General features: G+C 34.9%; 2 protein-coding genes and 1 pseudogene across 2 annotated transcripts; all 3 read right to left on the reverse strand.

Annotated features, from left to right (window-relative positions):
• Positions 1-206: 206 nt before the first annotated feature.
• Positions 207-9,760, reverse strand: LOC123902324 (uncharacterized protein At1g21580). Its single transcript, XM_045952015.1, has 10 exons — positions 5,109-9,760; positions 3,228-3,429; positions 2,972-3,122; positions 2,764-2,845; positions 2,548-2,622; positions 2,093-2,183; positions 1,631-1,904; positions 1,494-1,536; positions 1,317-1,420; positions 207-866 (listed from the first exon to the last, which is right to left on the reverse strand). Exons 1-10 carry the CDS (start codon positions 9,508-9,510, stop codon positions 435-437), a joined length of 5,856 nt encoding a protein of 1,951 aa, XP_045807971.1. The 5' UTR covers positions 9,511-9,760; the 3' UTR covers positions 207-434.
• A 4,426-nt stretch (positions 9,761-14,186) lies between these two features.
• LOC123902325 (probable LRR receptor-like serine/threonine-protein kinase At1g53430) lies at positions 14,187-18,612 on the reverse strand. The gene is made up of 10 exons (XM_045952016.1): positions 18,159-18,612; positions 17,971-18,068; positions 17,337-17,586; positions 16,723-17,253; positions 16,395-16,643; positions 15,919-16,082; positions 15,753-15,832; positions 15,490-15,637; positions 15,192-15,341; positions 14,187-14,894 (listed from the first exon to the last, which is right to left on the reverse strand). The coding sequence occupies exons 1-10, from the start codon at positions 18,322-18,324 to the stop codon at positions 14,652-14,654; spliced, it is 2,079 nt and encodes a 692-aa protein (XP_045807972.1). The 5' UTR covers positions 18,325-18,612; the 3' UTR covers positions 14,187-14,651.
• A 2,496-nt stretch (positions 18,613-21,108) lies between these two features.
• LOC123893096 lies at positions 21,109-21,836 on the reverse strand (annotated as a pseudogene).
• Positions 21,837-25,705: the final 3,869 nt, after the last annotated feature.

Consider the following 25,705-nt stretch of genomic DNA (forward strand, 5'->3'; position numbering starts at 1 on the left):
TCACTTTTTTCGCTTCTAACCAAACATACCTTAGTATTTAAATTTAAAAAGTAAAAACACAAGGTAAAGATGAGAGCTTTCCAATTAGATCGACTCTCACTTTGAAAATCGATATACAGATGGAACAATCATTTCATATAACGATGGCATAAAAAATATTATTGGCTCTACGAACGAATATCAATCATGACAAAAGAAACTCAAAGTTAGAGCAAGTAAATTTTCTCTCTTATTTGCCAATTGTAATACAATTTTGTACAATGTTATACACAAGAATCAAAGGGGGTGGGGGAAAATGACTATATGTTGTGTACAATGTAGAGAAACTAAAAATAAATAAGCTCAAAATTTTCAGAAAAATGTGTGAAAAGTGTGAGAACTATGTTTTACCTTAATTACCTCCTTTAAAACCGTCTGTAATCTCTGCCACTTGCCTAAGCTTGAAGGCTTCTAGACTGAGATTGCAAACCAAATTTCATTATTATAGAAACAGGATTGATGAGTTCATCAGAAGTATCCAACTGAAGATCCGTGGTATCATTGTCACAAAATGTTGATAGCTCAAATGATTGGTCAGCCGCATCTTCCTCTTCTTCATATGCATCAAGACTGATGTAGTCAGTTAGTTCACTCTCATGTTCCTCATCCTGTTGAGGAAATTTGGGAGCCACCATAATCCAAGGTTCAGAAACATCAGCAGGAATAGAACCAAAGTAGCGTCCTCTACCGCTGTTCTGATCATCGGATCTCTTTCTTTTCTTTCCCTTGCTTTGTTTTTTAGGGTGGTGAAGCTTGCATTTGATTCCTTGAGTACAGGTTCCTGTTGCTTCAAAACTTGGACAGACGTAGCTGTGCTTCTTTCGACACTGAGAACAAACAAAATTTGGGGGTTAGCATAGAATCACAACAGCAGAAGGAGGTGGAAGCACGTAGATAAGCAGCAGGAAGATAGTAGTTGAACAAAGCAAAACTTCTCCGAAGATAGTAGCTGAACAAAGCAAAACTTCTCCGAAGATTGAGCTTTTAGCCGGAAAAGTACAAACTAAGCAATATTAGAGAACACTGTCAACATTAGAAATCAAACAATCAGGGAAGAGTTACAGGCCCAGACTGATGATTCATCTTAAGTATACAAACACAATTTGTTGAAAGTCCAGATTGACCTCTATAGAACCAAGCACATCGATCCTGTTCTTGAAATACGGACCGTAATAAACTTCCACCCACAAAAATTGATTCATTGTGCTAAAAAAGAAAAGTCCAAAATTCAAATTATCCAGTATTTCAACGGGAAATTAATTATAGTTGACTAATACCTCATTCCCATCAGCACAATAACCCTTAAGAAAACCTTCACAAATAGATGCCTTAGGATTCACATTGACATGTCTATATGGACAACTTTCGTTTGAGCATAGGCCTGCCAAAAAAAAATTGTCAGAATCATATTTTAATAATATTTACTTGATGAAAAACAACATTCTATGATGCACCTTGCAAAAAGTATGAACAATCAGGCATTCTCTCCGGAATAACCTGCACAAAAAATCAATTAAACTCAATATTTAGTTTGCAGATCGGCAAATGCAGTGACCACATTCAATTCGTTGGACCCCATATATTACAAAACCTTATGAGTCAATTTGCAGTTTGGAGTAGAACATAAACCCTTCAGGAACTTAGTACAGACAGCAATTTTTGAGGGATCATGAATGTAAGGACACTTCCCTCCATCATCCTTGTTACATTTCCCAAATCTTGTGAAAAACTGACAGTACTTCTGCTTACGAGCCAACCGCTGCCTGGCAGTGTGCAAGCTCCATCTAACTTTTTCATTTGCCAATTTTCTAGTTCGTTTCTTTGGGTCTCTGATAAGTTGGTTCCCATTGCCAATTCGGACATATCTGCAAATATATTGACAATGATTCAAATAATTCAATAGAACACAGGACTTCGTATTATATGGTCACCTCTTGTTCACCTATTTTCTGCATAGTTATTTGTTAAAAAAGACAACCAACAATAACATCGACAAAATTTGACACTCATCATCAAAGATTGTAAACTCGATGAAAAAGAACAATGCACTTACTCATCATTTCCAATCACTAATCTCCTTGGAATGTAACCTTTTTTGGACGCCAAACCTGAATTGATTGAGGCAGAGGACAGGGATTCATCATCTACAAAGAAAATTAAGGTAAACTTTGTAATATCAATATAGTGATAAAACCTATTAACTTGCTTGGAAGAGATAAAAGTATTCAAAACAATATAAAGATAGGACCAGCAGAAAATAAACGAATGACCATAACGGCCATACTACTACTAATATCCCCAGCATGGCAGAAAAAGAAAGGAACTTAATGATTTTATTTTATTTTATTTCATGTTACAGTATTACAACCTCTCCTTGTCCAAACATACAATCTACAATATAATGCAAACAAATTATTGTGGAGTATTGTATACAAAACCAGATCTGCATTTAGAATTTGACCGGCCACTGGCTCATAAAATGATAAGAAATTTCAAAATGTCATTCACCTGAAATCCTCTGAAGTGTCCGCCTGGAAGGATCCATTCTGTAGCGAACTGAACCAACACGAAATATACGTTCTCCTACACAATCAACCGCTACTTCCAATGTCAGAGTAACAGACAATAGTAACTAACACAAAAGATGTTTTACTAATAACAAAAACAAAAGATAGTCTTCCGCATTTTGATATGACAAAAACTCATGGAAAGAATTCTTCCTACTCTTTGTCTGAGGACCAATACAAGCTGGATCTTTCTTCTCTCTCTTCTTCCTCTCAACAGCAGCAACAGCAAGTGTGGCTTCCTAAAATGATAATGAGAAATTAAAAGAATAAATATTAATAAAGGCATATTATATTTCATATAAATATACCTAACTTAGAAAAGAAAACTTCATGGAAAAGCGTCATATATCAAAGGCCAGACTAACCTCATTGGCTTTCTTCGAGTGCTTTTCAATGGATTTTGACCATTTTAAACTAGACCCACCAACACCTAAAACTTTGGATTTCCAAAGAGAAAACCCACGGGTTGACCTGGTGTAAACAGTATCCCTCTTTCTCAACTGAAGCAATTTCTTACTGAAAGACAAACATCAATTAACAATTGCAATTGAATATCATTGAAGAACACAGTCAAATTAAGAGCAGAAAACATAGAGGAAGTAGTAACAAATGCTAAGGTACCCGACTGGAGATAAGGAACCACTATTGAAGCTTGAGGCAGAATTGTTAATGAAGCTTCTTAAATATGTCGTTCTTTTCCATGGAACCAAGTGCGGTAAAACCTTTTGATAGTGCCAGAAGTTCCTGTCATTTCCAGAAGAATTTTTGCTACCAAGTGTCCACACTAATGATGCTCTGGAAGATTTTCTCGAAATCCCAGCACCTGCAAATGCAATCTACAGTTAAGTCTTTCTTTAATCACAGATAACATATAAAGGAATTAAATGGAACAGCACCAGCGCTCCAGAATTATCAGCTAATGTGAGCTAAAACACAATGGTTAAGAATGACACACAACATTAGCAAAATAACTTCACCAGCTCGAAACATACAAAAGTCTCTAGGGTGATCAATTATCCATTATAGTGGCAAAACCAAACTGCCATAGTGCATGCACTTCCGATGGAAAATGCTACAGATCTCATTAAGCCGAGCAATTTGATGCTGCACCCACCGTGATTCACACCCATTCCCACTGCTACTCTATTGGAAGGTAAAGCCCCATTACCCACCTCCTATTGACTAAAGCTTTTTATAATTTCCCTTACATATATATGGCATCAAAGAAATATGAAAACTCTTCATTTCCAACCATTATTAGCATATGTAGTAAACCTTCATTTCAACCGCCTTCACAAGCTCATCAACTCCAACAATAATTCTGGTCATTCCCGGTACTTACAGCATATCACTGATTACCAGCATCACCTGCTACCAGTATTATCAACTCCAGACTATGGTGGCCAGCCAAAAAACTGCCATACAAAGATGGCGTAGCGGCCTATGGCAGATATTATAGGTATTTCTGCCTATGGAGGCTTACACAAAATTTTACATGAGTCATGGCAACGCTATGGTGGGAATTTGACAACAATCCCTGCTATTCAACCGAGCAGTCTCTTCATAGGCTACTGCTCACCTTCTGTTCACATCCCTTTCTCAAACTAGTCTTATTCTGTGTTTTTTTCACTCTGTTTTTTTACTCAAGTCCTTGCTGTTCTTTATTTATTTAGACATAATAATTATGGATGTTTAAAATTGGGATAATTTTCTATTTAGAGCATTCACAGACATCATAAATTATAGTGTTAAATATACTTTTGTTCCTATACAATACTCTTCTATGTTTATCCCTAAAATCACTAAATGGGGGACTAAACATAGATGAAAATATTTGTAAGAACTAAACAAGATAGGAGAGTATTTATAAGGACTAAAAAATATATTTAACCTGGGGGGGGAGAGCTAAGGGTGAAAAGGAATTAAGGAGTTAGGTCCCGGGTTCAAGTCCTGGTGAAGGTGGAAAATACTAACATTAACATTTAATTACTAACATTCAATTATAATTTTTGCTATCAAAGCCATCCTAATCCTACTCCACAGGGTCTAGACTTTTTGGGGCAGCCACTCTACGCCGCAATCCAGAATGGATAGCTAAAGTACTCACAGATATAAACAAATAAAGAAAATATAACAAAAAAGGAAGCAATTATGAAAAGCTTAGTAACAGTAATTTGCATAGCTTATATTTGGAAGAATATTAAATATCTAAAATTGCATGTAATATGCAAAAGAAAAAACATCATACATAAACAGTAGAAGCATGACTAGCAAATAGCAGAAAGAATGTAGCATTGACGGGCAATAACAGCAGCAATTTACTTAAGTTCTTGAAAAATAAACCACACTATTCAACAAAATTAATATATACTGGAGCCTCAGTCACAGAGAAGCATGTTAGTTTAACATGCTTTTCCAATCCTAATGAAACTCAGCATTTTATTCAAATAAGTATCTCTTCAAGAGATAAATTAAGCAACAAAATAAGTTCTTTAATCATACCCTTATGTGACCGCCTCTTGGTAGACCTTCTCTTGCAAAGTACTTTACTGTCCCCTTGACCATCAGAATTTACAATGTTATTGGGCATTGCAAATGTCTGGTTGACATGGTTTTCAAATGTAGACCTGACCAATTGATTTTTTTTCCTCTTGTAATAGCTATCAGAGATGGCTGTTTGGCCTTTGTCATCAGTAGAGACAATAGTATCACAAGAACTCGAAGTTGCAACCAATTGATTTGTTTTCGGCTTTATATAAACTATTCTTTTTGAGTTCAAAGAAGAAATATTTCCATCATTTGCTTCACCTTGACATTCCCCATTGCTAGATGGACCAGTTTGATTTTCAGGAGTTTCATATTGTTTTAGTACACCTTCAGAGGAGGCTGATGCATCATTAGTTTCAATGAACTTCCTAGGACCAGATACATTTTCACAGAAGCCACTGGAAGGAGGTTCTAACAATGGGGAAGATATGTTTTCCCCTGATTTAATATCAATGGGTAGAGAAGTATTTGATACTTTTGTTTTTGAGTAGATTGGCTGATCTGTTAAATCAGCCCTGCTTTCAGGTTTAGTACCCTTATGTATTTCCCCTAAGCCCAAAGGTAGCGGATTGATAAAGGAGATTTGAGGTATAGCAGAAACTGGAGTAGGTCTCACAGAACTGGTAGACAATATTTGAGGTATAGCAGAAACTGGACTAGGATTCCTAACAAGACTGTTACCTTTACGAATGTAAGAAGTATTTTGAAAGTTATTTTTCCTTTGGAGAATTGGCCTTTTGGAAGGAACTATTTCTGCTGAAAGATTGACTCTAGGAAGAGAGGCGGGAGGATTATTATCTGTCCGACGCCACGTTCGAGATTTTGATGCACGGACTGAAGAGGCGGGAGTCTTTGACTTTGACTTTGGAAAGGGAAAAGAAGGACCCTTGGAAGCTTTAAGGATGACACCACCTGGCTGATTTTTGCTTCCATTTAATCCAAAACATGATGAATTTAGACCAAATGGTGTAACTTTGGAAAAAACTTGGGTTGGTTCTGGGATTATATTCCGTGAGATTTGGTTACTACATTCAATTGCATGATCTGACTTCGTAGTTTTTTCAGTATGCTGTTTTGATGAAGTATCCGAGTCAGAACCATGTTTGACCATAGATACAAAATCTATATTTTCTTCATTCCCAGGAATGTTTTCATCAATATCCATTGCTGTAGCTTCAGTAATCATTCTATCTGGTAATTCAGATGTCATCCCTTGAGAATACATATCGGATAAAGCATCAGGCAAACCGTCGGGTAATTCATTATTTGAGTTACTGATACCAACAGCAGGGCAGGACATACGGTTCTCCTGAGAAAGTAGATCACCCTTCATATTGAGATCATTAGAGAGCATATCAGCCGTTGGAGACCTTTGCACAACATCTCCATAATGGCAATTGTTTTCAGCAACCTGTGAATCTGTCTTTTCTCCCATGATATTTCCAATAACCAAAATGTCAGTTTGAGTATTACTTATAACCACGATTGGAGTAACATTATCTTTCTGCTCTGAAAACTGAACATTTGGAATTGCCAAGTCCTCACATTGTGTAGAGACTTGCAATTCCAAATGCTCAGAACTCTTGGTTTCCCTATTTACATCTGTAGACTCAAATGATCCTCCAGTGAAACTACAGTCAGACGATTTAGCAATATCACCCGAATAAGGCATAGACTGGGCCTTAGACTGAATATCCATACCCATGCTTGACAATGCAATGTCATCTTTCTTATGTTCTTGTCTATCACTGAAACTGATAGGAACTTCTGCAGTAGATGCGGTAGCCACAATGGAAGCACTAAATTCAGTTTGAAATTGAGTTAAATTTGGGTCACTAGAAGTGACTTTTTTCCTCTTAGAAACATTTTCATCATCATTGTCATTATTTGCAACACAAAACTCAGCCTCTGAAAATGCCCTTTTCCCATGTAAAGCAGTGTCCCCAACCTGGTTGGATAGCGAGTAAAAATCTAGGCTTTGAATAGAATCATCCAAGACTTCTGAAGCACATGGATCCTTCAATAAAATTGTTGAGCCTCTATCAGTATCATTTGAATGGTTAACTGGAGGAAGAGATATATCATCCAAATTCAAACTCAAAAAATTTAAACGAGTCTTAACATCTCTCTTTTCTATCTTACTTGTATCCCTTACATCAAATCCAAGTGAAATATTAGAATTCGGAAATGTTTTATCTATGTCACAATTCTCAGCAGATAAGGGAACTTCACCAGGGGACACTTGCTTTTCAGCATCTTTAATGATATCAAATTGGTGAACAATGATACCCTCTTCCAAACTAGACAATCCATCATCAGACCCCTGCTTCAGTACACTGATATGTTGTAGGCTATCTTGACCATCCTGAATCCTAGTATCTCCTAAACTTGAAAAAGCAACCATTCTACTACTTGACAAAGGGATGGCTGTATCTGAATTTTCTTCAGATGTAGAATATTGATTGATCAGAGGAGCAATCTTTTCACAATAGGCCTCTCCATCAATGTCATTATTCCCACTGTCATTAACAGTAGTTTTCTCTTCTGAACTTGTAAGATCATTGGAATTGAAGCCGTAAACACTATCATCAGCAGAATTCTGTGTACTTACGATATCTGCGGAAATGGCATTGTAATTCATTTGATTCCCTACGTCTACAAGATTCCTATTCCCTGAGCATCCTACATCTATATTTTCCGCAGGTGATAGAGATACTTCACTCTGACATAATGTCTTGTTCCCACAATCCAAGTGATTGATTTCAGAAGTACTTCCATTTAATGACTTAGTAGCCTTGTCAATATTTGTCATGCTAAGCAAGTCATGAACAGAATTGCACACATCTAAACAATCAGAACAACTACTTTTACCTAAAATACTAGAAACACAAGATGGAGTATCTGAAATACTTCCACCTTTTTCAAACCTGGGTTCTTTCCCAATATCAGAATCTTCACTGTTCTTACCTTCTTGTGACCTGCTTTCTGGCTTCGAACTCAGCAAGGACAAACCCACCTTTATATCTTCATCCAATGCATCACCTTCATCTTCTGGCGCAGCCACCTTATCAACACCATTGATTTTCTCCTCCAAACAAGTTTCAGTTTCAACAGTTCCAGATGCAGCATTGGACGAGCTCCGTGCCACACTATTTTCTTCCACAATTCCACCAACTTCATTGGCCAACGAAGGTGAAGCCGACACACCCGGATTAGTACATTTTACAGAACCTTTCTTCACCATTCTTTTAATAGTTTTCTTCTTCTTCACAATCTTAGAGGCCAATTTAAGAATACTAGTACCACTAGCTTCAACAGAAACTTCCCCCCCATTTTTCTCATGAGGATCACAAGCATCACCTACATTCTTCTCTGAAGCATCGCCTTCCTTCGCAGTTCTAACAACAGAAGACAGTTTACCAGAAACTGCACCGGAAGTGACAATACGCGGCTTAGCCACAAGAACACTTGATTCACAAGAAACGTCAAATTCTTCAACAGGGTTTTCTTTTTTTCTATCTTCACCACCACCCTTTGTATAACCTCCACGTTGATCTTTACTATTACCCTTGAAGAAATTAACTTTAGAATCAGGAACATATCGTTGTTCAACATCACGGTTCCTCCGATTAGGTTTTACCGTTTGGATTCTAAGAAGAGCACTCTTCTTTTGAATCTGTTTCTTGGGTGGTGTTCGACTGAATTCTCGACCGTGATTGTGATTACACTCTCTACTATTGGATCTACTACTATTGCTACCACCATTAAACCTAACGGTTTCAGAACTATGATAATCTCGTGCAGTTATTCCATCATTCACCAATTCAAAAGAAGGTGAATGAGGAGGTGAAGAATTGTGTAGTTTTCTATCATTCAACCACCTTCTGTTATCGATTCTGTCATCGGATTCATGATAAGCCAGATTCGATGTGGAGGCGGATGCGGCGGCAGTTACGTGTTGGCGATAGAGGAAGGATTCCCTAGGGTTTCCTTCGGTGTTCAATCTTTCATGTTCGTAACGGATAGGTGGTGGATAAGAAGGCTGAGGACGGTGGTTTTGGTGTTGGTGGTGATGCGATTCGCGGTGGTAATCGATTCTGGAGGATCGATCTTCGGGATTAGGGTTCCAAGGGGGTTCAATGATGAAACGGCGAGGGGGATGATGATCTGGATGGTAAATAGGGAATTGAGAAGATTGGTGAGGTAAAGGAGGGTTGTAAGGTGGTTGAGGAAGGGTGGTGGTGCGGTAAGAGATAGGTGGAGGAGGAGGATGAGGAAGTGGTTGAGGGAGGAGATGTGGAGGAGCGAATCGTGTACGGTGGTCTTGATGGTGGAGGAAGTGTTGATGATGATCCATGACGGTTGATGGCGGCGATTATGAGATGAGATGAGATTGTTGGTTTGAATTGAAATTGAATTGAAAGTTGCGTAAACCTAATTTGTGTATTTATTGATTTGAATTATTGTTGTTGGATTTGAGATTGAATAATAATTTGGATGAGTTATGAGTGGGTGGGCTTTGAGGTAACGAGATATTGTATGTCTGGTTAGTTTCACACGTAAGGCAAACACAACTAACTAACTGTGTTTGTCGTCCTAAGTTAAACTCCTAGATTTTTTACTTCTCTTTATTTATAGGGATGCTTGGACGGTCAAAGTAAAACAAAATAGGAGAATGTTAACTTGTGCCCTTAAGGGCACATGTTAAGGAGATAAATATGGAAAAAAATTATTGAACTTGTGGTGTATTCAATTCTCTAAACATTAAATGTTTTCTATCATTAAAAGCTATATTTCTATTTTTAGGTAGCTTAACATGTGCCCTTAAGGCACAAGTTAACATAACCCAACAAAATATGATACGTAAGATATAAAACAGAATAAATAAGATATGAGAAGATACATATATAATTTTATTCTTTTGTCAAGAATATATAATATTATCAAACTTCGCAAAAATTCTATTATAGGGAAGTAATCACAAAAAAAAAATGTAGGGGTAATGCAAAATTCGCCTATTTTGCAGGGATAAAATTCTATTTACCCAAAAATAAATGTCACAAGTGGCTAATTAATACTGAAACTTTACTTAAAGAAGTCTTATGACATTTTAGGCTTGGACAGGGGACACCTGGTACATAATTTCCTTTTGTAACTACAAATCAGTACTAGTTAATACTATCAAACATGATGAAGTTCAAATGATCACAACCATTCATCAATATCATCATAACCTAATAGTATCCATGAGATAGCTAATAAGATACCAAATTTTATTGATGGAAAAGGAAACGAGGTTCAGGACAGACACTTTTTAAGGATTAGTTTTGGCTCTAGGTTTATTTTATTTTGTGGCTTAGTTCATCGAGACACACTTTTTAAGGAATCTAATTAAAAAAACTTACTATCTAAGTCCTTAAAGAATATTTGGAAGCACTAAGTTAGATTAAAATATGTCTTCGTGAGCATAACTCAATTGCTAACGATATTATATTTTATATGCATAGCCGGGGTTCAAACCCGAGATCTTTCACATATTTATTTCAAGAGATAAATTTTTAATAATTAAATTACTTAACCAAAAAAATTAGATTAAAATTAAAGCATATAAATTCATTGAAAAAAATAATATCAAAACATACATAATAAAAACAGAAGTTGTACGGTTTGGAATAAAATAAAAACAAACACAGGTACCAAGCATTTCAAACACTCTTTCAATATATAGAATTATAAGCCTTTTTCTATCTAAAAAAAAAAAACCCTTTCTTTTTTTGGTATAATATCAGCTCAATAATATATTGAAATGAAAATGACCCAAGATTGATAAATAAAGTAAAGTATGTACTTTATATTTTTTTTTTCGAAAGCATAAATATATTATGTATATACTATATATTTGTTTTGGACTGGGCCAAAAGCTGACCAAATTACTCTTCTACCCGGAATTTGGGGCACAGCCCAACAAGGGGAGACCTCCCCGACACGTCAGCCAATGACGTGTCCTCCACGACGTAACGGTTACTCGACACGATAAACACGTGCTTATCCATCCAGCCGCGATCCAGTCGAGGAGCTTATCCATTACCCACGTATCGTGGAACAGCTTCAACCAAGATAGGGCGAATAACCGCCCCCCCCCCTACGATACAGGGACTATCTTGGCAGTTGAGTCTATTGGGCCGGTTATTCCGGCCCATTAGACCAACCTTTGGCCCAGAGCCGAGGCGATTATATAAGCTCTCCTATACAGGAGAGCCAGGTATTCAATTTCATTCTACTCTTCACTCTCTCTTTCTTCTTTCTGTATCTCTTGTACTCTTTGCTGACTTAAGCATCGGAGCACCGGCAGGTACAACCCCCCTCCGATGGACGAATTGCTCAACGGACCAGCCATCTCTATTCTGATCAACAGGTTAGATCAGAATCCATGATTGATAATATTATTCTATTATATTATATTTTTTGTACAAATTTTCTAATGAAATGATAGAATATATATTATATTTAAATAACAAAATTATCCTTGAAACAATTATATTTTTAAAAAAAAATTATTTTGTGTGTAAAAAAAAATTATTTTGTATTATTTTATAGATTAATATAAAACTAAATAAGTACGTAATATTTTTCAAATCATTTTCTTTTCAATTTAATAAGTGTTAGAATTTGATAGTGTTATTTTATAAAGGGTAAATGATCATTTACCCCCTGTAAAATAAGAAACTTTTTGTTTACCCCCCTGCACAGATTTTTTTTCTGTTTACCCCCCTGCAAAAAATAGATTCTCTCATTTCGCCCCCTGGGTGTACAGCAGGACAAGTGACTGTGCAAATTTGCTGACGTGGCTTGTACACATGGAAAAAAATCATTTATATTTATTTTTAAATTCCACGTCAAATAATATTTTTTAAAAAAAATTAAAATTATTTTTCCTACAAAATTTAGAAAACGAATTTTTTTTTTTTCAAAATTTTAAAAAACATTTCCTAGAAAAAACTTTTTTTTTCATACAAAATTATTGAGTATTTTTTTCCTAAAATAAAATAAAAAACGAATTTTCTTATTTTACTCCAAAAATAAAGATTTATTTTCAAATCTTTTTGAATTAAAAAAAACAGAATCTTCGCCGTAATCGTTTGCTTCCACCGTCATGATTGTATTCGTCGTCGTCTTCTTCAGTCGCCGAAATCATCTTCTACTTCATTATTGTCTTCTGCTTCTTTATATTTTTCTAGTTTTAGGGCAAATAGTTTTGATAGAAGAAGAAAACACCAATAAAACTTGTTTTTCTATTTTATATTTTTTTTGAAAATCTTTTTCTATTTTTTTTAATTCAAAGAGAATAACAAAAAATAAAGTTTTGTTTTTAAAAAATAAAGATTATGTTTTTTTAATTCAAAAAGTTTGAAAATAAATCTTTAAAATTTTTATTTCGGAAATAAACTTTATTTCGGAGTAAATCTTTATTTTAGGAGCAAAATAAGAAAATTCTTTTTTTTTTTTTTTTGGGAGGAAATTTTTTTAAAATCATTTGTATGAAAAAAAAATTAATTTTTTTTGTAGGAATTTTTTAAAAAAATTTTGGGGAAACAAAACAGAATTTTTTTTTATTTTGTAGGAAAAAAATATTTTTTATTTTTTTAAAAAATATTATCTGACGTGGAATTTAAAAAATAAATATAAATGATTTTTTCCACATGTACAAGCCACGTCAACAGGTTTGCATAGTCACTTGTCCTGCTGTACACCCAGGGGGCGAAATGAGGGAATCTATTTTTTGCAAGGGGGTAAACAGAAAAAAAATCTGTGCAGGGGGGTAAACGAAAATTTGCTTATTTTGCAGGGGGTAAATGATCATTTACCCTTTTATAAATTAATTATTTTGTAATATTATATTTAGTGAATTAATTTTTTATCATATCCTGCTAATTTCTAATTCGGCTCATAGTCAAGATAAGAATTTTAACTATAAAAATAGGATATGACGAGTTTGAGGATTAACTTATCATATCATTTTATCTCGTCAAACACTACATTGTAATAAGATATGGTTTAATTATCCATATCCCATTTTTTATCCTCACCCTCGAATGGACGTGTGAGTCTAGTCACGTAATAAGATATGGTTCAATTATCCATATCCCATTTTTTATCCTCACCCTCGAATGGACGTGTGAGTCTAGTCACTAGACTATTCTTTTTTATAACCACATCTAGATTCTAACATGGGACTTGGCAGAGTTGTGTGTACATGATACAAGACGAGAGGGTATCAATGAAAAGATTGTCTTTCATTTATGTGTAATTACAAACAAGTTTCACCTTCGTCGACTAAACAAGCAGGAGTAAACCATTCCGTTTTTTCAAGAACAAAACTCCCATGCTCATCTCGAGTTAAAAGACTTATCGATATTGCACTCCATCCTTGACCGAGCTGATTTTTCCACATCAGAGCAGCTGACCTCTCTGCATCAGATCTGACTGGCTGTGTTTTCTGCATAACCTGTTTGTTGGCAACTGGACAGCATGTCTGCAAACTTGTTGATATGCTTCCTTTTTATTCACCCGCACGTGAATGTTTCTACTCTTCCAAATACTCCAAACCATAACCGCGAAGTGCCAATAATGCACCTCTGTCACAACCGGATCTACGCAAGACATAAAAATTAATAACTTCATTAATACATAGAAGATAGGCATTATGCGCCGTATATATGCTAGTCATATCTGCTCTCCAAATACGGTTGTCATAAACATAGTTAAATGACAGAACCTGCAGAATTCTAGCAGTCGTTTTTGTGTCAAATATATGATTGATCAAGCTGGCATTCCACTTTTTCTTATCTCCCTGAATCAGAAACAGATTGGAGATGCCGTTTCGATTTTAATTAATTGACGTAAATTGTAAGTAACAATAAGTTCTTATACCGAAGCCGTCCAAATATTGTAGAAAAAGTTGACATTAGCTTATTGAAATGCATGTGCACAAACAATATTTTTGCAACTGCAAAACATCATAACACGATCAAATCGGGATCAATAGATTATATATATATATTTATAAATTACAAGGCATAGTTTCCCGGATGAAGGGAAGGAGGAGGGCACACACAAACGACCTCTCATCCTAACCCATCAATGAATTTCCATAGAAAATACCTAATTATGATAATGGACAAGTTGACACTATATATTGGTTTTCCACATTTACTTTTTAGCAGAGGCAATCTTATTCGACGGATTGTCGGATACTACATGTGTACACCTCTAATTATTGGTTTTCCATAAGTTCCTTCCACCGGAGGTGATCTTGTTCGAGCAATGTCGAACATTAAATATGCACACCTCTTTCAGCATGGATTCGAACTTTGGTTCGTCATGTTGTGACGCAAATCCCCGTGGGACGGTTTACATATATACGCAACACACATTCACAGAAGATTTTAGATAAAAGAAATAAACAAAGCTTCTTCTAGCCCTATGCTAGGAATTATCTCAATCAAAGCTAGATGAACGGCTCCACCTGCCTCTCAAGTAGTCCTCCAAAGAGACATTTTGGTCAACACTGTACAACGAGAGTGTGTCATCCTCCACATCGAGCAATGCAAGATTAAGGTGTGACTGTAAGTTAGAAGGTAGACAAGCTTCTTCATCAAGCAACTCTGATTTTCTCAAAGCATTAATCTCTACCCTTGCCCGCTTTATTACATCAGCATCACCTTTAAGGACCTTTGAGATCTGTAATCCAATGGGACAAACATGAGATTTAAAGTTTAACAATAAGATAATGAAATAAAACTGCTATAGTGTTCAAGTGTGTTTAGGCAAACAACTAAATTAGAGGCTTCTTAAGTGATTATTGCTTATCATATAAGTTTTTATGTATAGACTATTTCTGCAATCAAAGAAGGAAAGTGACTAAACTGTTTTTAAAAAGATAAATTCATAAGCTATCTTGAAACACTTATCATATAGCATAAGCCATTTTCATGTCATAAGATAAGCCTGAATAAGTTGCAATTATAAATCACTTACAAGGCTCATTTGAGGCCTAGCTCCTGGAGCGCGTCTGATACAAAGGGTGGCGGCTAAGACCATCCTTTCCATCTCTTCATGATCATAGTTATCACCCAAACTAGGATCCAATAATTGTGAGAGCTTCCCATTATTTAGAATTGGACTAGCCTACAAATGATATATTTCCGTTATTTTTTCTTCCAATACAGAAGACAGTAATGAAATGCTAGAACATATATATATATAGAGTACCACCGCGGTCTAGCGCAAGTGGTTGGTGCGCAATGTGTGTAAAGAACATATATAGAGGACTTACCCACATGACAAGGCTCTCTTGACCCTTAGGATAATCACCACTTATAGGCTTTCTCCCAGAAAGAAGCTCAAGAAGCACCACACCAAATGCATAGACATCAATCTTATCATTTACTTTACCATACATGAAGTATTCAGGAGCCAAGTAACTGCATATAATCCATAGATAGTATATAGTTCAGAATCATTACAAGTACGATGTTTTCCTACAACATGTATGCAGAAGAAGTGATGGTACAGTTATGTGGAAGTTGAAATACAAACCCAAAAGTTCCAGAAACATCAGTGCAGGTTATATATGATGATGAGGTTGATGCCCATTTAGCGAGTCCAAAGTCAGAGAGCTATAGAAAATCGACAGAACAGCATTAGGCCTAAGGAGTACAAATAGTTCAAAATATTGATGTTAGTCAATAGAGAGATGAATTACCTGTGGTTCAAAATCCTCAGATAATAACACATTTGATGATTTTACATCACGATGAATCACCGGTTGGTTGCCATTATTATGCAGATATTCCAAAGCCTCGGCAACACCCATTGCCACCTTATATCTCTCAGTCCAACCAAACTCAATTGGATTTTTCTTATTACCTATTTTGGCATTCAACAAAAAAAAGTAAACAGTAAGCTACGTAGCACCGACGCTTCAAGTTAAAAGCATGTTTGTGTGTATGACACATGTTAGTGTCTAACACTCGTACGACACTAACGCATGTGATTACATCCAAGCACTTCCATTTTTTAAAATTATACTTGTGTTGTGTTGTGTCTATGAATCAATGTTGGTCTTGTGTCTGGTGCTCGTGTCTGTTTTAGTGCTTCATAGATAGTAAGCGAGCAAGGTCACATGGAATAAATAAAAACTAAGATGAAAATAGCAACAATGTAGATTATATTGCGTACCGTGAAGGTTTTGTTCAAGACTCCCTCTTGATAAGAAATCATAGACTAAAAGAAGATTATCATCCTCAAAACAGAATCCAATGAGGGAAATGATGTTTTTGTGATTCAAAGTAGTGATAATTTCTATCTCTAAAACAAACTCCTTCAAAACATCATCAGAAGGCTTCAAGATCTTGACAGCAAGTTCCTTTCCATCAGGAAGGCAGCCTCTATAAACCTCGCTACTTCCTCCTTTACCGATCAAATTTTCTGAAATCAAATCACAAATGTCAAAAATAAAATCACTTTTGGACAAATGGAACTCATAATCAAAAATCAAAATACACACCAGGCAAGAAATTTGATGTTGCTGATACAAGTTCTTGGTAGTTAAACAATCTGCAAGTAGATGAGTATTTCTCATGAAAGCCTTCCAATTCTTTAGGAACGTTTATCGATTTGCGATCAGGTGAAGCAACCGTCCCTATTTCGGCATCCACCGGAACAAGAGCACCACTTTTGCTATCTAGACCCAAAAATTTATCTTTATTATAGGAAAGGTTTCTAGAGGGCAACTGCATTGCCCATTGGACCACAGAAACCCGACGAGACAACGATCTTTCAGAAATTTTCCTGTTCGACGATGAAGTTCTGCCAAGTAGTGGCCAACCAGGTTTCAAATTATTTGATTCTCTGTCATGAAAAGTTTTCATGCTAGAACCAGCACCAGTTACCTTTACAGGCACCATAGCCAACGAGTTCTTGTCACTATGACCGTAAGATGAATCCGGGAACATCGCTATGTGTGTATCGTCATTTAGTACTTTTAAACTCATACTGAATTTCCATTGAATCGAACCGAACAACCCAATTTGGCGACCTGCAACAACAAATAATCTAAGAACCCTGCTATCTCAATAACATTCACATAAAAAAGGGGCAAATTAAAGATAAATAATAAACCTTTTAAGTCAGAATGATTAGCCGGTGATCCATCTCTCTTGAACACAACTTTCCCATTATCAACAGCAAAAACCCAACAATCCTTAGATAACTTCTTAGCACAATACTTATGTATAGAAATAGATGGCCTAATTTTACTAAGACCTTGAGGTTTTCCAACTATAACATGACTTGCACAATACTCATTTGCTTCTCTAACCAAAATTCTCCTCACCGATGATCCCCGGCAAATTTTTAGCTTCAGATCCACCTACACCATTTTCCAATTTTTGTAAAAAAAATTTACAAAAAATAAAAACAATATACTTGATGTATTTCTTTAATAATTTTTTTCTTAACTCTTCGGAGGTAGGTACTCTAGTAATTCAGAGTTTGGTCGGAGGTAAGTAAAGTCTGACCTGTTCTTGTCACGACTCAAATCTCAAACTCCGATGACTATTTTCTTTAATTGTATTTGTCTTAACCTTCCAAAGCAAGGAACTCTGGTAATTCGGAGTTTGGACGAGAGTAAGTGAAGTCAGATCAAGAATTTGTTCCTCAAACTCTTATGACTTTAATTTTCAAACATTAAATTTCCTCAAAATTAAGGCTAAAAACTAGTAGTTAGTAAATGAGTCTTGTAATTATAAATTACCTGTTTCAAATTGCAGAATCCTTCATAACCAGAAAGAACAGTATCAAATGCTTTGACAAGAGAAAACAGAGAAGATTTCCCATCTTGATTCACAATTTCTACTCCAACAAATAAAAAAAACAAAATAATCAAAATCCAATCCAAAGATAGAAAATTGCATTTTAAGTAACTTTAAATTAATTAATTACCATTATTTCTGAGAACATGAAGAGCAAGAATAAGATCACCAGGTTGAGCAACATTAACCAAAGACCAAGTAAGTAACTCTGTACTATGATGAGTACTGTTAGATTCCATCTTCACACCAACCACCACAGTACGGCCAGTACTGGAGGCTCCTCCGCCGGAGATCATTTTAGTGATGCCACGTGGCAGTAGATATGAAAGTTAGTTGGTTAATTGGTTGGTTGTTGATAGTGTCGGTGATAGGACAATATGTATGAAAGTGTCGGTGATGAAGTGCATGCAGGAGTTAAGAAGTGGTTTTTAGAGAAGAGAGAGTGAGTGTAACTGTTGAACCAATGACAAATATGATGATGATTGTGTTCAGCTTCTTCTTCCTTCGTTCCTTCTTAATTTCTGTGTAACGTTGCTTTCGGAGATAGATATATATATATGTACGTGGGATTAATAATGACGGATATTTTGACTGTTAGGTCCTTTTTTAAGAAACTAAAAAATTAGACAAAAATAAAATGAAATTTATTGTGTAGGGTAAAAGGTCAACGAGATATAATTGACAGGTGAATCAATGAATGAACGGATATTTATGTTATTGGAAGGAGAAGAATACCGTTGGATATTTCGTAAAGAGAGGACTAAAACTACTTGTTGTTAGAATTAACCTCTGAATTAGATTAGATGGTTCAGTAGGTTGGATATAGATGGTGAAGAAAGAAATCAAGTTTAAAAGCACCTTAAGAAGGTATTTAAGAGTTTTTTTTCACCATCAGTATTCGGTCCACCGTCCTAATAGATATATAATTGTAAAATATTGCATTAGAGTGGTAATGACTTACTTAATTACCATAGGTCATAAGCGGTTTTTGAAGACGAGCTGACAAGACATGCACCATACATGCATGATTCAAAGACTATTATAGAGTCTTTCGTCACTATATAAAGATACACGTCTTTTGTGACTATAATATAAAAGTATTTGCAGCCAAACGCACAAACTACACAAAGATACATTTCTTATGTGGCTGTAATTCTCAATTGATATATGAAACTCAACATTTACCTTCAATGCAATTTAATGATTTTCATAATATTTTACAATTAATAACATTTAGGTTCAAAAATAATCAAAAGACACTTAAATTATTCGAGTTCAAATATTGCGTGAAAATATTATTAGTTAGACTTTAGTTATCTTTCTATCAAATTTTCTGAAGAGTTAACACAAATAGAAATATTAAAAAAATGACCTAATTGTACCTCTTAAATATTTTTGGTATCCCAACCCAGCATATGACACAGAACTGCACATTCGACGACACAAATATAAAAATATACAGACATAGTTTCAGAAAAACAGGTCTCATAACCATATTTTTTGTGTGGTTCTATCTCTCTATTTTTTTAAAAGGTATGTTTTGGAAGTAGTTAACTAATTCATTAAGTAAATTGTTGTATTAGTTTGCACAAAAATCTAATCTAATACATATATGTTTATGTTTTATACATTGTTCTTTTCACAAGCGAAAACAAATTAAAACAATACTCCTACATACTTGTAATTGTAGGAAAATGCATACATTAGAGCCGTCATATTTTGAGCCTAATATACTCAATTTCTAAGTTCAGTGAACATAGTTAAACAATTATCAAAATCTTAACTTACATGTATGACATGAGTTCATAGCTAGTTTTTCTTTTAAGAAATGAATTTCCATGTTTGAAAGTCTTGTATATCTTATTTCTGTTGGATTGAATCCGGACAACCAAGACACAGGTTGCTTTAATTTTTCTGTTAGTAGCTGTATATATAATTGTTCTAATTTGAATCAGATTCTTAAATAATGTATTTGAAATCTTAGTGACAATTTAACTTTAAATAAACATGACGGCCATGTATGTAACTTCATTAACATTTCTTGACAAGTAAGGTTATTAAGAAATCGTTCTTAAAGGAGTGGGAAGAGCAGCTTAATTAATTAACTGATTAAACTAAAAGGAGTTAGAGGTTTAAAGTTCAAGTCTTGATTACGTTACATGTGAGAATCACTATATATAAAATTTGGTTATAATGTTTTCATATATTTTTAAAAAAAACATTTTTTATTCATTTTAAATATATTTTTTAATTTAAAAATACAACATGATCAATTTTCAAAAAGTCAACGAGGGCTAGCAAATGCAACATAATTGTCAATTTTTCCAAGTTCATACCTCAGGCTGAACAATTGGACTGTTACGCTCAAAAGGACATTTTATTACTTTCTATCGTGCGCAGGAAGTTGTTGGCACATGGATTTTATTTCACGTTGATGGTCAATCCATTTGCCATTTTTTAACTCTGGTTGGTTGATGCTCGTAGACATTCACACATCATAATTTTTTTGCAACTTGATTTCGCGGTCGTACGTGGGTTCGCTGAGTTGTGCTTCGTGATAAGTGTCTTGTCGTTAATTGATTAGGGTTGGTTCACTTGTGTTGCTTTGTCACCCTGCAATTCCTATTTGGTTGGACTAAACTTTTGTGTGAACTTATTGAATCAGCTCTTAGACTATGTACAATGGTCTCAACTCCATTTCACATTCAACACCTACTTTTTCACTCCACATCATTTTCTCTTTCTTCCACCTAATCATTCAACACACATTCAATTTTTACCCTCTCCAATGGTTTTTCTATTCAACACCCTACCCCACCACTTTCTCTACCCCACCACTTTCTATTTCATATTCTTATTTAAATTTAAATTTTTGTTTTTATGATTAAATAAAATTATAATTATCGATTAAAATTAAATAAAAAAAATACACTTAACAAAATTTATTTAAATATTTTTTTATTTTCTTAATTTAAAATGCAATACATCACACAAATAACGTAATTAGTACGATACAAATTAACTTAAAATGCAATACAACACACAAGTTACGTAATTAATACGATGCAAATTAACTTAAAATACGAAACAACACACAAATAACGTATAGTACGAAACAAATCATCTTTAATCCTGAAACATTCCAAATTTTGTCCATATGTGCTTCACTAGATCTGCTTGCAATTCGTGATGAGCTTTTTGATCACGGAACTCAGATCTAGCACGCACATAATTTGCAAAAGCGGGTAATACCTCAGTTGAATATGCTCGCGGTGCACTAGATCCACTTTCCTCAGACTGCTCAAAATCGGTCCAACGTTGAGCATATGAATCTCGTTCATCCTCAACAATCATATTATGTAATATGATGCAAGACCTCATGATGATACTCAGATCGGCTATGTCCCACAAGCGAGATGGTTCAAGGATGATTTTAAATCGAGCTTGAAGCACTCCAAATGCACGTTCGATGTCCTTCCGACATCCCTCCTGATATTTTGCAAATAACTTATCAGGTTCACTTTGAGGAAGTCTAATAGATTTGACGAAAGTTGGATAAGAAGGGTAGATATCATCGGCTAGATAGTATGTCATATCATAGGGACGTTGATTCACATAGAAATTCACACTTGGAGTCTTTCCCTGTTCCACATCATCAAAAACAGGTGAACGGTCTAGAACGTTTATGTCGTTCAACGTTCCCGGACATCCAAAAAAGGCATGCCAGATCCATAGATCATGAGATGCAACTGCTTCAAGAATAACTGTGGTGGTTCCCTTATCCCCCCTAGTAAATTGACCTTCCCATGCTTTAGGACAATTTTTCCACTCCTAGTGCATGCAGTCAATACTCCCAATCATCCCTGGGAACCCCCGTAGTTCACTTACATGTAGTATTTTTTGCAGGTCATCTTGGGTTGGTGCTCTGAGATACTCTTGCTCATACAATACCGACGACGAAACATTGCATCGTCATATGTAGGCTCATTGGCAAAGTAGTCGTCAATTAGTCTTTGGTTTGCAGCTGGATGATCTCAATTGACATATTTTCTACTACGAGGTGCACCATCTTCCAATATTTTTTTCCGACGCTCTCTAAATCGGTTGAGTACATAAGTTTCTTCAACTTCACGATTTTGCAAGTAGGCTGCGACATCAAAATCATCGCTTGATGGATCCATTGTTTGTGATATTGGAAGTAGATTGGGTGAGATTTAGGATATATTGATACATAAATGGATGAGTCCCTATATATAGATTCAATTTGGTCCACTGACGGATTTCAAATAATTATTGTATAGAGTTAATTATCAGATAAGGATTGAGTGGTGGACACAATAATTAAAGCAAGTTGGATGGTGGACACAATAATTAAAGCAAACACGTAGTACAAATACTTAAAACAAACATTACACTGACATATCACAATAATTAAAGCAAAGACTACACTGACTTATTCAATCACAATAATTGAAGCAAACACTACAGACAAATATTTAAAGTAAACACTACAGACAAATATTTAAAGCAAACACTACATTGATTGGTTGAAATTTGGTGTTAAACCAAAATTAGGTGTGTTTTGAGGATGTTGGTTGAAAAATTGATTTGAATTTTGATAATTGTTGGGGTTTTGATAATTGTTGGAGTTTTGATAATTGTTGGGATTTTGAGAATTGTTGGGATAATTAGAAGAATTGTTGGGATCCATTTCACTAAAAAAAGATTAAAACTTCAAAAGAAAGACTAATTAGAAAGATAATAATAGATTAAGATAGTGAAAAATTTGGTTTTTTTCTGTGTCCAAATGAAATGAACCAAGTATCTATTTGTAGAGAAAAAAAAATCATGAATTTTGGTATAAAAATTAAAAAATAAAAAATTAATTTTCAATGAAATAATTGAGTTCAAAGATTTGATAAGATAAAAATCGAAGCAACCAATCACGATCTGCCACTTGTCCCACTCATTCTTCTCTCTCCGTGTGAACCAACACCCAGTCTCACCTGTCGGCGCGTGCATCACACGCGCTACGCTGGACCAAAAGCAAGCACACACGTGTCCCTCCCGCGTCAGTTTCTTTCAGACTTCAACATGTTGAATTTATTCAACATCTCTCCCTTCCACATCATCTTCAACACCCCCATTGCACCATAAATTTTATTCAACACCTCATTCAACACCAATTTTTTCTCCCATTATAAGTGGTCTTATGTCCTCCGGTCTTTATACAATTAAATTTGGACATGTGGTACACTTGGACAAATGACACATGTCCAAATTTAACGGTAATATAAAAAAAAATTGACGGGAGGGACTAATTAATTGAACGGCAGAAAAGATAATGGGCCAACTTGAAACTTTTAAAAGATAAGAGACCAACTTAAAACATAAAATAAAGATTATGGACAAAAAATGTAATTAAGTCAAAAAAAATTAAAATGATAATTTTTATTTAAAATTCTTATGTCCCCCATCTAAAAATATTTAAAATGATAATTTTTATTTAAAATAGTCTGTGTGCCAACCCACCTCGTCCCTTGACAGTCCAATTTTTCCAACGTCTTAATAGGGCAGGCCAACCAATGACGGAGTCAAAAAAATTATAAAGTCTGGGCAAATATCTCAGTTTTAACAAAAATCTCTGTTTTGCACTGGAAATTCTTAGTTTTTAACAAAAAAAATCACAATTTTACCTTAAACTAACCCTTAAAAATCTCAATTTCCCCCCAAACTAACCCCTAAAATACCAATTTTTTTTACCAAAACATAGACAGGTTTTCAGGCTATAGCCGGACTGTAGATCCGCCCATGAGGCCAACTGTAGGGGCCTAATTTCAAATCTCAGCTTAGCCCACCTAAAATAGTGGGTTAAACAGGAACCAGAATATTGTTTCTATTTTGGGACATTAAACCTGCTTCTCTTTTAAGAAGGAAAAAAAACATTGTATTTGAGTGAGTGATGGTTTGAAAAACCAAAAAAAAAATGTCTATGAAGTGTGAACTGTGTGTTGAGATTTATCAAGTGTGAGTAAAGTTTCACGTTGATTGAAAGATATGAGATTGAGTACTTTATAAGTGAGAGAATCTGTAAACCTAATGCCTTAAGATTTTGGGTGAAGATGTGATGTTAGAGTCACTTGTAGGATTGTTCAATGTCCAATGTGTCGATCTAATCTAATGAGACTCTCCCATCGTGGCCCAATAGTGGTATCCGAGCCCGGTTGGAGGAGCAATAAGTGAGTGGCGCAACAATAAGTAAGTGGCGCAGGATCGCAGACACAAAGAGATTCATACTTGAGGGGAGATGTTGAGATCCATCAAGTGTGAGTGAATGCCCACATTGGTTGAAAGAGTTGAGATTGAACTTTTTATAAGCAAGAGAACTCGTAAACCTAATATATTAAAGTTTTGGATGAAAATATGATATTAGAATCACTTGTAAGATTGTTCAATCCCAACACTGTGAAATCCGAATCAAAATCAGCACAACAGATGGAGGTTGTTTCTCAGTTTTTATCTTGTACTATACTAGTACATAGTACTGATGTAAATACTCGGTATGTTGTTTAATGTGAAACATGTTTTGATAAATATTTTTGACTGAATTCAGATAAATAGATCTTAGTGAACCGACAATATCAGGATTAAGATATGAAAAACCGGCCTTGTTTGTTGTGGTCCTCTCTCTATTGCAACGTGGTGATCATTGATATCGTTGTGACTTGTGATCCATTGGTTCTCCTTTCTCTAATGCAAGATGCTTTTGATACAAAAAGAAAAGAAGAAATGGACAAAACAAGGTTCTCAACCACTACAATTATGAGGCACACTCCCATTTTGTTTGTTTGACACATATCTCCACTAAATAGTAGATATTTTATCTTTTCACAATCATATGAACTGCACAATTTTGGTTTTATTTTCGTAGGATCGGAGATTAACATTGAAAGAAAATTAATTTGGTGAACATTTTAATACATATCTTATTCGAACTGGTATAATGTTGAGATAAATAACTCTAATCTAGTGTTTAAAAATTTGGATTTTATGTACTAGTACATATTTAAATTAATGTTTATAGAAAAATTCACTAATTAATATCGTTTGATTTGACAAATTTAAATAATTGAGATAAAAGATTAAATGTGTGAGACCAAATCCAAAATGGATTCGGATTTTATGGTCTCAACAAAAGCACATGTGCCGTAACGTAACATGGGTAGGAAGACAAATCTAATCTAATAATCGTACTAGAAGAAGTATTAATTTCATATTTCATTTTCAACAGGGATGCGTAACCATGATGTTATGTTGGATGCTGTTTGGGAAATATTTGTAGCCACCACTTGCTTTACCTCAATTTTAGGTTCACTCACTTGTTTGTGGGGTATGTGTAATGTCATTTTATTACGCGTTAACTATTTAATTCCCTCTCAATTTTAGGTTTACCCTAAGTCAAGTTGGTTTGAGATCTTGGAATGTGCTCCTCTCAAAGTTTTAAATTTGATTCTATTAATGTCAATTTCGGTGAACTAATCCATACAGAGCGTTAAAAACTCTGGCTTTAAATGAGCCCCGCAAGTGGGCGGTAAAATTGATCCTTTCGAATTAATCAGTCCTCTGGATACTTTTTAAAAAATTTTAAAAAAAAAAAAAAAAAAAAAGTCATCTAAG

Source organism: Trifolium pratense, linkage group LG1, assembly GCF_020283565.1.
Source record: "Trifolium pratense cultivar HEN17-A07 linkage group LG1, ARS_RC_1.1, whole genome shotgun sequence".
Classification (NCBI taxonomy): domain Eukaryota; kingdom Viridiplantae; phylum Streptophyta; class Magnoliopsida; order Fabales; family Fabaceae; genus Trifolium; species Trifolium pratense.